This window comes from Arachis hypogaea, chromosome 8, assembly GCF_003086295.3.
Source record: "Arachis hypogaea cultivar Tifrunner chromosome 8, arahy.Tifrunner.gnm2.J5K5, whole genome shotgun sequence".
In the NCBI taxonomy this organism is placed as follows: domain Eukaryota; kingdom Viridiplantae; phylum Streptophyta; class Magnoliopsida; order Fabales; family Fabaceae; genus Arachis; species Arachis hypogaea.
The window spans coordinates 27,218,829-27,230,949 of record NC_092043.1 but is presented as its reverse complement, the minus strand read 5'-3'; the positions used below and the strand labels follow the sequence as shown (position 1 = coordinate 27,230,949).

The 12,121-nt window shown below is 31.8% G+C and overlaps 3 protein-coding genes and 1 pseudogene across 6 annotated transcripts; 3 read left to right on the top strand and 1 right to left on the bottom strand.

Annotated features, from left to right (window-relative positions):
- Positions 1–3,894: 3,894 nt before the first annotated feature.
- On the bottom strand, positions 3,895–6,985 carry LOC112706683 (RNA polymerase II C-terminal domain phosphatase-like 4; annotated as a pseudogene).
- Positions 6,986–7,005: 20 nt separating this feature from the next.
- Positions 7,006–7,856, top strand: LOC112705160 (zinc transporter ZTP29). 2 transcript variants are annotated; one of them, XM_072201683.1, is made up of 4 exons: positions 7,006–7,144; positions 7,257–7,315; positions 7,418–7,510; positions 7,612–7,856. In XM_072201683.1, the coding sequence occupies exons 1-4, from the start codon at positions 7,075–7,077 to the stop codon at positions 7,714–7,716; spliced, it is 327 nt and encodes a 108-aa protein (XP_072057784.1). In that variant the 5' UTR covers positions 7,006–7,074; the 3' UTR covers positions 7,717–7,856. The 2 variants fall into 2 exon arrangements, with proteins under 2 accessions (XP_072057784.1, XP_072057785.1); XM_072201684.1 differs by having other exon boundaries at positions 7,418–7,514; positions 7,612–7,746.
- A 3-nt stretch (positions 7,857–7,859) lies between these two features.
- LOC140173173 (zinc transporter ZTP29-like) lies at positions 7,860–9,121 on the top strand. Its single transcript, XM_072200178.1, has 7 exons — positions 7,860–7,905; positions 7,988–8,043; positions 8,188–8,244; positions 8,366–8,423; positions 8,549–8,605; positions 8,699–8,816; positions 9,076–9,121. The coding sequence occupies exons 1-7, from the start codon at positions 7,860–7,862 to the stop codon at positions 9,119–9,121; spliced, it is 438 nt and encodes a 145-aa protein (XP_072056279.1).
- LOC112706684 (probable E3 ubiquitin-protein ligase ARI7) lies at positions 7,982–11,924 on the top strand. 3 transcript variants are annotated; one of them, XM_072201679.1, is made up of 12 exons: positions 7,982–8,043; positions 8,188–8,244; positions 8,549–8,605; positions 8,699–8,816; positions 9,076–9,242; positions 10,063–10,153; positions 10,247–10,296; positions 10,473–10,520; positions 10,752–10,863; positions 10,944–11,043; positions 11,137–11,263; positions 11,364–11,924. In XM_072201679.1, the coding sequence occupies exons 5-11, from the start codon at positions 9,160–9,162 to the stop codon at positions 11,193–11,195; spliced, it is 543 nt and encodes a 180-aa protein (XP_072057780.1). In that variant the 5' UTR covers positions 7,982–8,043; positions 8,188–8,244; positions 8,549–8,605; positions 8,699–8,816; positions 9,076–9,159; the 3' UTR covers positions 11,196–11,263; positions 11,364–11,924. The 3 variants fall into 3 exon arrangements, with proteins under 3 accessions (XP_072057780.1, XP_072057779.1, XP_072057778.1); XM_072201678.1 differs by having other exon boundaries at positions 10,247–10,336; positions 10,792–10,863; XM_072201677.1 differs by having other exon boundaries at positions 10,247–10,336.
- The last annotated feature ends 197 nt before the right edge of the window (positions 11,925–12,121 follow it).

Sequence of the window (12,121 nt, the reverse complement as noted above, 5' to 3'; positions counted from 1 at the left end):
TTTAATTCTAAAATGTTATTTTTCATAAATAAATAATTATTTATAAAAAATAATATAATATTTTTATTTTTCAGTCATAGACTCATAGTCCTTACTAATACTACTCTAATCAATATTGGAATAAATGGTGAGAGAGAATAAATAGACAAAGTAATTAATTTTTCTAATTCTAATATATTTCAATCATTTTCTAATCTAAATATAAAAACTGAAAAAAAAAATATAGCAAATCTGACAGAAAAAGGCCTAATATTGATGAATGACATTACAAGTGAAATCTTTAATGTTAGTGAAATCTAACTATTAAAACTATTAGAATATGGGTATATATAATATACTTAAAATTTTTTTTTATATTATATATAAGAATATAATATAATAATATAAGATATGCATGATGTAATTTAAAATTTTAATTTTTTTTTTTGTTGATCCTAACTCAGTTTTTTTTTTCTATTATCTCTCATTACTATCTAATAATTTTTTCTACTTTTGATACAATATCATCATGTCACCCTTCTGTTGTATGAATGGAAAAAGACAAATTTGATGAGGCCCGTAAATTAAAAGTTAATTAGGTTGTGTATGTTCAACTTGAAACCAGATTTAAATAAGTAAATAACTCCATTATGAGAGAATAGGCGTACGTATCGCAGTATAGTGGAGACTGACTTTTTTCATTTAAATGAAAAAATTAATTATTTATCAATTAAATTGAAACACAAAAATATCTCATTTTAAGTATTTAGTTATGTTTTTACAATAAAATAATGCAAAAATGAAATATTAAGCTTTTGCAACACAATCCTGCAAAAACCTTGCGCCTTTTCCTCATCTATTGCTGCCCTTTGTAATGATGAGTCCTTGTGTTTAAAACTTAAATCAATTGAATTGCAATTAAGTTCTGTAAAATAAAATAAAAAATCCGTAAAAATTCACATGGAGTTATTTTAATTTTATGTGAAATTAAGATTTGAGAATCGTTAGATAGTAATTTAGTTAAACATATTAAATTATTTAATAATATTCAATTATTAATTTTATATAAAAATAACTGCATATTAATTTTTTTAAAAAATTTGAGGAGAATTAAAAATTATTTTTAAGGTAAACCCAATGAAAAAAAATTTAAATCATTTCTTAGTTTTTAGTTATTTGAAACAAAAAAATTGATTTTATATCTAATTCTAATACTTTTAAAGAGTTCTAAATACACCCTTCTTTTTACTCTAAAATTTAAGATTTAAAAGAAAAACATAGATATTTTAAAATCTATAGAATGAATATATAAAGAAAAATATCAAAAGAATAGCTAAAATATCAGTGTCTAAATTTTGAATTCAAAATTAAGATAAATCAACTCACGTTTAAGACCTCTTGTAAGACAAATTTATTATTATTACCTAACTACAGTCTACCACCACAATTAGTCCTTTACTTATTCATTTTTGAACCAAGAAACCTAGCTCATGCATGAAGGATTCTAGTGGTCATATAAAATTATGGTTAATTTTATAATGTTTATTATTTAGTAATTAATATTTTCTTAATTTATTTTTAAAATTTTAAATATTTAAAAATTATTTATTTTAATATATTTAAATTAAATATTAATTTTATTTTTTTTTACTAGTTTAACATCACTATAACAATCACCTAAGGTGAGAAGATCCACTTGTGTTTCTAGTCTCACTTACCCTAAAATTAAAAAAGCTTGCCTAAAAGGCTAAAACATACATTTTGCAAAATCTCTTAAGCTATGATATGTACTTTTGGATTAGGATTGATCGTTATATATGTTATATTTGATTATCGGTCTAAAGTCATATAATTATTTTGAAAATGTATTTTATTATATAAATAACTGTTAGGATTTGGTTGAATTAGTCCCACATTATTTAGGATGGCAAATGGAGTGGGTGGCCTAGGCTATAAATATGAGGCTAAGTTCTCCATTTGTTTTTGCACCAGTCAGAAACACTTTAAGCTTGTATCTGATTTTTCTTTTTCTCTGTACTCTTTGATTAGAGAGTGTTGTGAGGTGTAGTTAGATATTTGCTTTGAGAGAGTGTGGGTGTACTGGGGTGCCGGTGAGAGAAAGAAGTCTATGTGTTGTAACAATTTTCACATAGTGATATTCTCTGGTTGTCATTTGACAACGGCCGTGGTTTTTTCTCCGGTAATTGGAGTTTCCACGTTAAATTCTTGTGTTGTGATTGTGTCTATTTTATTTCTCTGTCAAAGGTGTTTTCTCAAGGGGGAATGGTGTCTTATTCCCAACAATAACAACAATAATATAGTGTCTTTTTTTTCATTTGGTAAAACTATATAAATTAAAAGATACTATTGCGTTTTATTATAAATTATATTTTATATATACTGAATTTATTTATGTTTAAATTACAAGACGTTTATTTATATTCTATACTATATAACAGGAATACAAGAAAAATCGGTGTCTCATTTTTTTTAAATACTCTTTGTTATATATAATTTATAAAAGATATTATTTTTAAAATTTGAACCATGACTTTTCGTAATGTAACTTTTTAATTATTATTTTTATGGAAAAAAGTTTAATAAACTTTTTAATAGAAAGTCGTAAAAGACAAAGTTATCGTCGACTAAAAAGGCTAAGGTCTCCGTATATTAAAAAATTCAAATAATAAATTTTTTAATTATTATTTTTATGGAAAAGAGTTTAATTTTTTAGTAATAATTAATTTTAAATTCATTATCTAAAACTTGAAAATTTTAATGTGTATACTTTTATATTTAATTAGGTGTTAAGTTTATTGTACAAATAAAAAAAAATAATTTTTATGCTTGCTATTTGAAAATAATATTTTTCTCTCTATATATAAAAATATAATTAGATATTAGTATAAAAAAAAACTATATAACTATATTTCAATTTTAATTTTAATTGTAATTAGAGATATTATATTCATTTTGATTAATTGTCAACTAATATATATTTGTGTATAAATACATGTGTAATTTAACTCATTTTTAATGTGACTTGCATTTCAATATGTCTTCTATATTGATGATTAATTTTAATGAGTAATTTTAACATATATACCTAGAATTATATTATTTTAATTATTATCGATTTCTATAATTTCATCAAATTTATAATTAAGTTCTTCCTATTTAAAAATTTATAATTGATTTTTTATATACGTAACATAGACACGGACATAAAACACACATACATAGCTAATTTCAAATATTTGTTAGACACTTATATTAATATCTTAAAAGTTTATAGATATTAAAGTACAAATTTAATTTTTTTAAATAAAATATTTTAATGTTTTTTTAATTATTTAAATATTTTATTTTATTAATAATTAATTATACATATTATTTTCAAATTCTTTCTATTTTAACCACTGTGTTCATCATCTTTTTCTTTTGTGTTGGATGAATTTTGAAATATTTTTAAAGAAAACATTTTAGGTTTTTTTTTTTTCTAGAAACTATCAGTAAGAATCATTTTAAAATTTTATTTAGTATTAGAACATAATTATAAAATTTAAAATAATAAGGATAAAAATTTAGTGGAAGTGAGACAAATACCAAGATGATGATTTTCTTAAATGACAAGAATAAAAGATAGATTCCTTTGAGATATATCTATCTAAAATAAAATTACTTAAAACACCTCTATATTTACGTCTACTTACATCATTATCAATTTATCATTAGTATAATATAAACTTAAAAAAAACTTTCAATTAATAATTAACCGATTTAGCTAACTTGTATTCTTGAGAATATATATTAAAGTTACTAATATAGAAATTTTAAATTTTTTAATAAAATTTCAACCCCTAAAATTTAGTACTCACAGACAATAACACTATAATTTAACAATATAGTAAAGAATTAAACAATGGACTTGTATTATATATATATATATATATATATATATATATATATACAAAAGAAGAGTCCAAGAATATAACATCTAAACAAACTATGAACATAACAAAGTGTATGATGCTACAAGAATAGTTACTAGTTACTACTGCCTTTTCTTGAGGACGAAGTTCTTCTCAGGTTGCTTTTCCCAAAAATAATTTGCAGTCTCTATCCATCGGGGGATGAACCAACCACCTCTTCTCTTTCACTGCCCACTGCGCCTTCATAGTTCCGGCATCAGTAGCCACCACATGTGTCACGGAGGGGTCAAGTTCCATTAAACAAGTGGCTCCCAACTGCTCAGCCATCTTCCAGAGTGATGGTAATGCTCTATGACAAATACGGCTGAAAACAATCACACATCCGCTCAAGACTTCCCTTCGAGCTGATTTTAAAATCTGGAAAAAATGAATTGATTGTAAAAACCAAACTAATTGACTAAAGTTTTACATTAGAATTACAAATTAACCATAAATTTGCAATGAAAAAGGATATATGACCACCATAACTACCTCTCTTACATCTCGTTCAGCAATATCTTCAAGCTCCTGCAAAAGATTCACCACCACACAATTTTAGCTTTATATTAGAGATATCAAACTTTTTTTTTTTCAGATTGACAAAGTGAAAAATGACATACATAAAAGAATTTGTAATGAATTTGTTTAAGAACTTTAAGGATTTTGGCAAGTGCTCCTTCAGCTTCGTCTTCGTCACTCTTCAATTCAGCTAAAGATTTGCAATTGAAACCAAACTGCCGGCAACTTGAACCAAAAAAGTGATATCTTTCCATCAAAATCAAATTATCTCTATGCTTCATCCATGCCTACATCATTAGCACCGACATTAAGATGGAAAGATACAGCTAAATTAAACATAAGACTCTGACAATGAAGCACTTGAATTAAGTAATTCAGCATTACTTGACAAGTGTAGATGCACTTACTTGTTCTGTATCATCAAGAATTACAACAGTACTTTCTTGCCCCCAACACAATATCAAGACCCTTCTGATGCTTTTGAGTGCCATCATCTCGAGAAATCACCTTTGCATTGAAGTATTCTCCTTGAGGATCAAGCAGCTTGGCCATCTCTAATGCATAGGGTCGATCACCCATGGTGTATATGTACATCTCAAACATTTCACTTGCTTCTCTTAAAAATGTGCGGACAAAAGGCCTCAACTTGGTCATCATATGCATTTTGTCCAATTTGAAAAGGCTACCCTTGGAAACACCTAGTTGATTTATTACATATAAATTCAGAAATGCAACATAAATGAAGAGCCATAAAAACCCACGAGGCCAAGCAAATGGCGTCAAATAAAGTAATCAACTAATAGTTGTTAGAAAATACACACATCATAAAATGAAGAATGCAAGTGAGTCTAGATGACCCAAATTTAACAAAATACAAGAAATCAAGTTAGCAACATGCCAAACTATTCAACAATTTAAGAAATGCCAGTTTTAGGACATGACTTTAGTTTTATAGTGACACGCTATTCCAAAGATGATTATATATGCAACATGGTCCTTGCAATTGCAAAATAACAAGACATCTTTGTGTTTATCAACATAGTGACACACTAAACACGAAGAAATCATTCATATGTCCAGAAATTACCAAACAAAATCCAAAAAGTATATCTGCCAGCATAACAAAATTTGACAAACAGATATTCTGATCAGAACACAGCATAACTATAGCATGCATCTAGCATTCACATTGAATATCAGGGTCTTTTGATATAAAAAAAAAATACATATCAACAGCAAGGCACATCGAATGACATATACCTCTAAGAGAATCTGCCTGGGAAATTAAATGCAACTCTTCAGAGTTCAAATGAGCAAGATGAGTGGAATTTAATAGAGTGTGATCTAAATCGAGCACTAAGTACAACTTGCTACGACTACGCAAATTATTCGTATCTGTGTTGCGCAGTCTAGATATCTCCTCATCATAAAGTCTCAGTCCCTGCAAATACAGAAAATTTCCATCACTGTTTTTTTGAACCAACTCAACCACACGGCTGATAAAAACCCTGAAAAGGAATATATAGGATTTCAGATTTCCTAAGACTACGAAATGTATGTGCAGTTCAAAATCCACTACCCTAAACCCTAAACCCTAAATGTAAATACCTATAAATCATAAAGTAGGAATTAACATGGAGCCTCAACAATATAACTTGGACCTGATTCATTGTTGTAAACTTATTGAATACACTAGCATATTATGTTTTATTTATATTAGGGACAATTATTTCAAATACACTAGCCAAATTTGTAATTCTACAAACTATTGTGCATCATTGATGTGCATACCTTGTGTATGTAGCCAAATTTCACACCAGATTCACCCTCCAACTTTTGCCCACAAAGTATACACAAGTTTCCAAATGAACCAGGATGTGTACACGCAACACTCATCTGCATCCAATAAACCAAATTAAAAAGTAAAACCCATAAACAAAGAGATTCCACAAAACAGAACCAAATGGCAAAATATAACAGGACATCAAACAGCAGCTAGATTCATAGAAAGCCAAGTGTAAACACAGATAATCTTCAAAGGCAACATCTTAAACTTCCTCCACACTTCCAACCCCAGCAGCAGATTCAACGAAGAAAGGAACCAGAATGCGCAGTGGCAAGAAGAACGAGTAGACGCGGATGGAAATAAATAAATAAATAAATAGCATGCATGTTCATCAACAATACATGGCTTGTTCATCAATTCACAATGCACAATTGCATATAAACCAGATTATTGTACCAAACCCCCAATTTAAAAACCCTAAAATTGGAACCCGAAACCACCCAAATTTCAGAACCAAACGGAAATCTATAGATACCTTCTCCACGATGTGAGCGCAGAGACGAGGATGGTGAGGGGGCAGCTGACGATCAATGCAGGAGGGCGCAGCTGACGGTGAGTGGCGAAGTCGTGAGTGGTGAGTGGTGAAGGAGCGACGGTGAGTAGGGAAGGTGAGTGGCGAAGGTGAATCGGAGGTGAGGGCGCGCCTGATAGTGAATCGAAGGCTTTCTCTGATTGTGATTAGTGCTTTGGCGGGAAAGGGGAAAAAACTTTAGGTGAACCTCCGTTCAGAGAGAGAGAGAGAGAGAGAGAGAGAGGGCAATGGATTCTCAGTCTCAGGTTGCAGTAGCTCTTGCTCTTTCCCTTCTTGGTGGCCTCAGTACTTCCTTCGGTACTCTCTCTCTCTCTCTCTCTCTCTCTCTCTCTCTAATCACTTTTACAACTCTAGTGTTCTTCGTCTTCAGCTTCAGCTTCACACCCACGTGCTCCTTTTTCTTTTACAGGTGCCCTTTTTGTAGTGATCAATCCAGCTCCTAATTTGAAGATGCTTGGCTTATTACAGGTGCCCCTTTCTTCGCTTCAAATTTCGGAATTGGAATGCATGTATGATGTTTGTTGATTTGCTTAACTGAAAATGCCTTTCATTTCATTCCTTGCAATGAAGGGTTATGCAGCTGGTTTGATGCTTAGTATTTCCTTCTTTGACCTTGCTCATAATGCTCTCAACTCACTTGGCTTCCTCAAAGGGAAGCTCTGGGTGGGTAACCTTCTCTTTCTCTGCACTTAACTACTTGGTGATTCATGTCATGTTCTCTCATTTTAGCTGACTAAATTGTTTTTATCTTCTCACTCCTGTAGTTTTTTGCTGGCGTATTATTCTTTGGTGTTGTTGCCAATTTTATCCCTGAGCCAACACTTGCTCCCATTTCCACTGACAAGAGTAGAAAGGTTTATATCAAATGATTGTACTGTTTCCGCTCTATTGTTGAATTTGCAAACTGCCATTGCACCACTCATCTTGTATATTTCATAGAGATATCAAATTTTCATGAATATTATCGCATCCTTGAAATTGGAAAAATGGGGATGGAGGAGGCAAAGATATCATGAAAAAGCATCCGCCAAGTTTGATTCAGTGGAATTATTACCGCAGTAGGTATGATCGTCATCTTGTCTCTATAAATGTATTTTTCAGTGTCTTTAAAGTTTAATTTTTACTTAATTCATTTACCAGGTATAAGTTTGCACAACTTTCCAGAGGGAATGGCAGTGTTCCTTGGTTCAATTAAGGTACCCAACAAACTATTCATGTGCATATTCATCTGCAAGACTGCAACTTTTATCAACAATTGTTGAATTATTGCTTTAATAATTGCTGATATGCTTGTTAATGTTGCTTCCATTTGACATTTGTTTCATGATTCCTTTCCATAGGGCCTTCGTGTTGGCCTCAACTTGGCGTTGGCCATTGCTCTGCACAATATCCCAGAGGTATAGATCTTGTGACAGAACCTGTTTACTGTAGACATGGTAGATATATTTCAGTGATGCAATTAGAAATGAATGAAGAGCAATGGTCATTATGATATTTTCTTTTGTTCAATATTTTAAGTTTCATTTGAATAAATTTTTTACTGTGTTTAGATACACATTATTTTCCAAGAAATACAGTATTTTTTGTTTTGTTTTCAAATCTCCCGATAGGCCATAGCTGTGATTGTTACTTAGAAATTTTAGATATTGTGAATTTACTAAGGTGAACCTACTGTGATGATTTCTTTTCTTTCACTTGTAGCCTATCTATTCCCTAGCAGCTTAGATCCTGAGATTTTGGAGGGTTTGCTTGGATCAGGTTCGCCAAACACAACTTGTTGTCTTCTAGATGCCCCAGTTAGATTTTTAGCATCCATGTTTTACATGCATATTTGTTTTATAATGATTCCAGTTGGTGGAGTTATGGCCTTTCTGACCCTTCATGAAATGCTGCCATTGGCTTTCGATTATGTGGGACAGAGACAATCTGTTAAAGCTGTCTTCTTTGGGATGGCTTTTATGTCTGCAAGGTAACACCAATAACCTCGTTCATTCTATTGTTTTTTGTTATTCTGATGAAAGATTTGACGCTTTCGAGCTTCCAATTTCATGTCTTCATGTAAACTTATTTGATTGTTATGATCTGTTTAATGCATGTCCCGTCTGTACATATTGAAATGTGAAAATTAACATCATCTTATATCACAAAATCTCTGCTTAATGTTTCTACCTGCCTTTTCTCTGTGTATCCGCTTAATGGTGTAAAGTGTAAACATTGTGAATGTGCAGCCTATATTTTCTAAGTATCGGCTTGCCAGAGGACATGAGCTTGTAGCTGTGAAGGAACAATCTTAGTTTCTTTTTCTGAATGTGATGAATCGATTCCAAAGTATTAATGTGGTGTCGCGTCTTGCTGATTCTGTCACCAGTGGCATGGCAGCAATATTCCTTCACCGGTGAGTATCTCAGTGACAATAATGCACAACCATCAACCATACCTAACCTATGACTATAGGTTTCCATTGTAGAACGAATGTACAGAGAAAAAATATATATTTAAAGAATAAGAATATTCTGTCTTTATTCTTTAACCGAATTCCTGTGCTACTGTCTCATCAATTAAAACTTAAAAGTCTGCAGACGCTAAATTGCACAATTTGCTGATTATTATATCATGTTTGGTTATTTGTGGCATTGGGGTGTCACAAACATCATATACCATTTCCCAAAACTATGTTGCATTTTTTTTTTTTTTTGATTCAGCAAAAGTATGTTGCATATCAAAATACTAAGTGGTACCTATGCTTAACATCTTATGGGCCTATTTTGTTACTATTATATGGAACTTGATGAAATAGTAACTATGATGAATCTTTCAATGTGCCAATGTGGATTGGAAGATTATGTGCATGTTTGGTTCCACGTTTCATCATCCAAATCTCCGATTATTTTTCTCGAATGACGAGTTCAGATGTTTGGCCCATTCTCCTCTCTTCCTTATCAACATTGAGTTACTTTAAAACGGACGTTCCTAAAAAGCAAGAAAATGTTGCTTCGGTTTGGGGTCCATTTTTTCCATTCAACTTTCAAATATGTGATTAAAGTCTTGTATACACTTCTTAAATTTATTCCTTGTAATATTATGTTTTTTTTTTAAAATATATTCTCTGGGGATTAATAATGAATTATATTTATTTTCATCTTTTATGTGTCTCTATTTTCAAATGCTTCAAGCTTATGTGGGTGCTCACTGAGTCTTATGATATATTATCTTAGGCTATGCCTCGGTGCATGGTCAGATCATGGTGAAAGGACTGGGGGTTTTTATGATTGCAATCGATATGAGGCAGCAAAACAAGAGGGAGTGGTATGGGGCACAGAAAGACTATTGTTGCACATTCTTCCCCTCAATTATATTTCAAATAATATCTGCTGATGATCTAAATTTTGTTCCATGTAGTATGATGAAACTGAAAGAAGAAGAGAAATGGCAAAGAATTCATTGGAGAGGTACACGCATTATTATGAGCGATGGGCCAGCAGTCAATCCGTACGCACTACTTTATACTTATCAGTATTCTAGGAAAATGTTTTCTTCACATATCTAAATTCATTGATTAGTTTTATATTTGGCTAGTATTCTTATTATGTTATATGCTTTATGATTAATTTTCTTTCTATGGCAGTCGAGGCAAAAAGCTCTTGCAGATCTACACCAGATGCAAACTGTTCATGTATGTTACATAACATTTGCTATATTTTGCATTAGCTTGTATCTGTCTTTTGCAACTCTTTCAGAAAGAATGTTATATAAGATTGCACATTTTTCTTTTTAGTAGTACATGTTGCTGCTTTTGTAGTCCATTGATTATTTCAGTGTCAAGAGTCTGTTTACCTTAGAAGCTCTTAAACTGCTGCTCTAGAATCTTCATTCTTCTAAGTAGAGCTTAATATGGGATTGCCAGGATCATAAAATCACCATGGAATCCTTGTGTTTTTTGGCAGATTGAAAAACTTAGTGATACACAATGCCAGCCGGAGTCACAGCTTAAGTTCATAACTGAGGCCTGGCTACAGGTAAATAAGTGTTATAGTTTGCTTGCCATTTTTTACTGTTGTGAAAAGGCAGTTTCCTAATCCCTATTTCATGTTTACAGATAGTTGAATGCGGACGGGTGCTGAAGTGGACGTATGCATATGGATATTACTTGCCTGAGCATGAACATGCTAAAAAACAGTTTTTTGAGTACTTGCAAGGTTTTATTCTCAACCTGAATTTAATTAGGAGCAGCGTCTTGCATTTGAAGTGGTTCCTGCAAGTTTGATTTTCCAGTCCATTTTTTTCATCAGGTGAGGCAGAATCTGGTTTGGAGCGACTTCATCAATGTGCTGAAAAGGAACTACAGTAGTTCCTTAATACTGATGGCCCATCTAAAGAATTCAATGACTTCCGCACAAAACTAGCTGGATTAACCAGGTAGATATTGCTTGTGTTTTTGTTGATCATTTGCTTTGTTGCCTGTTTTTATTAACGAGTTTTTTCAGTTATGATCATCGAACCTATTTTGTTTTGGCAGTGTAACTAGAAACTACTTTGAGAATTTGGTTAGGGCTTTAGAGAATGGTTTATCTGATGTGGATAGTAATGGAGCTGCTTCAAGCAAAGCGACAAGCTCTAAAAATGCAGCAGGGAGCAGCAAGGGGAGAGGTGGAAGAGGAAAGGGAACTCTTCGGGCAAGCATGGCTAGTAGTAGAATGACCGACGATAATCATTGGTCCTGTGAGCAATGTACCTATGCAAATGCGAAATCTGCCACCACGTGCCAGATCTGCAACCAACAGCGCCGATGAAAATTCCGGCCCGCCTTTAGAAACCCCTGTACATCTTGTAGACAAGGCCAAGGCACCAATTTACTTCTCCTAGTTATCATATGGTGGATGCATTTTGCAAGTCTATTTAATGTGAACAGGATGTTGGGCGGTGTCACTCAAAAAAAGATTCCTCCATTCACTCCTAATTTGAATACCTACCAATTTGATGTATATAGTGTCTTTATCCTAAAATTCACGTATGGCCTTATGGCGTTTATGCTACAGGCTTACGTAACTGAATATATACAACACATGATAAACACAAATGTGCTTGTTTGTGTCTCGATTTCCTCTTTTTTTTTTTTTTTTTTTTTTTTAAAGCAAATCATCTGATATTGCTTCTATAAGATACATTCAGTTATGAAAAAATTCAGGGCTGGTTGTTTTTTTAAGAAATCATGACGAATAAAGGACCGTTTTGAAAGGAACATCATACCAACATAGCCTTACATTTATATCACCT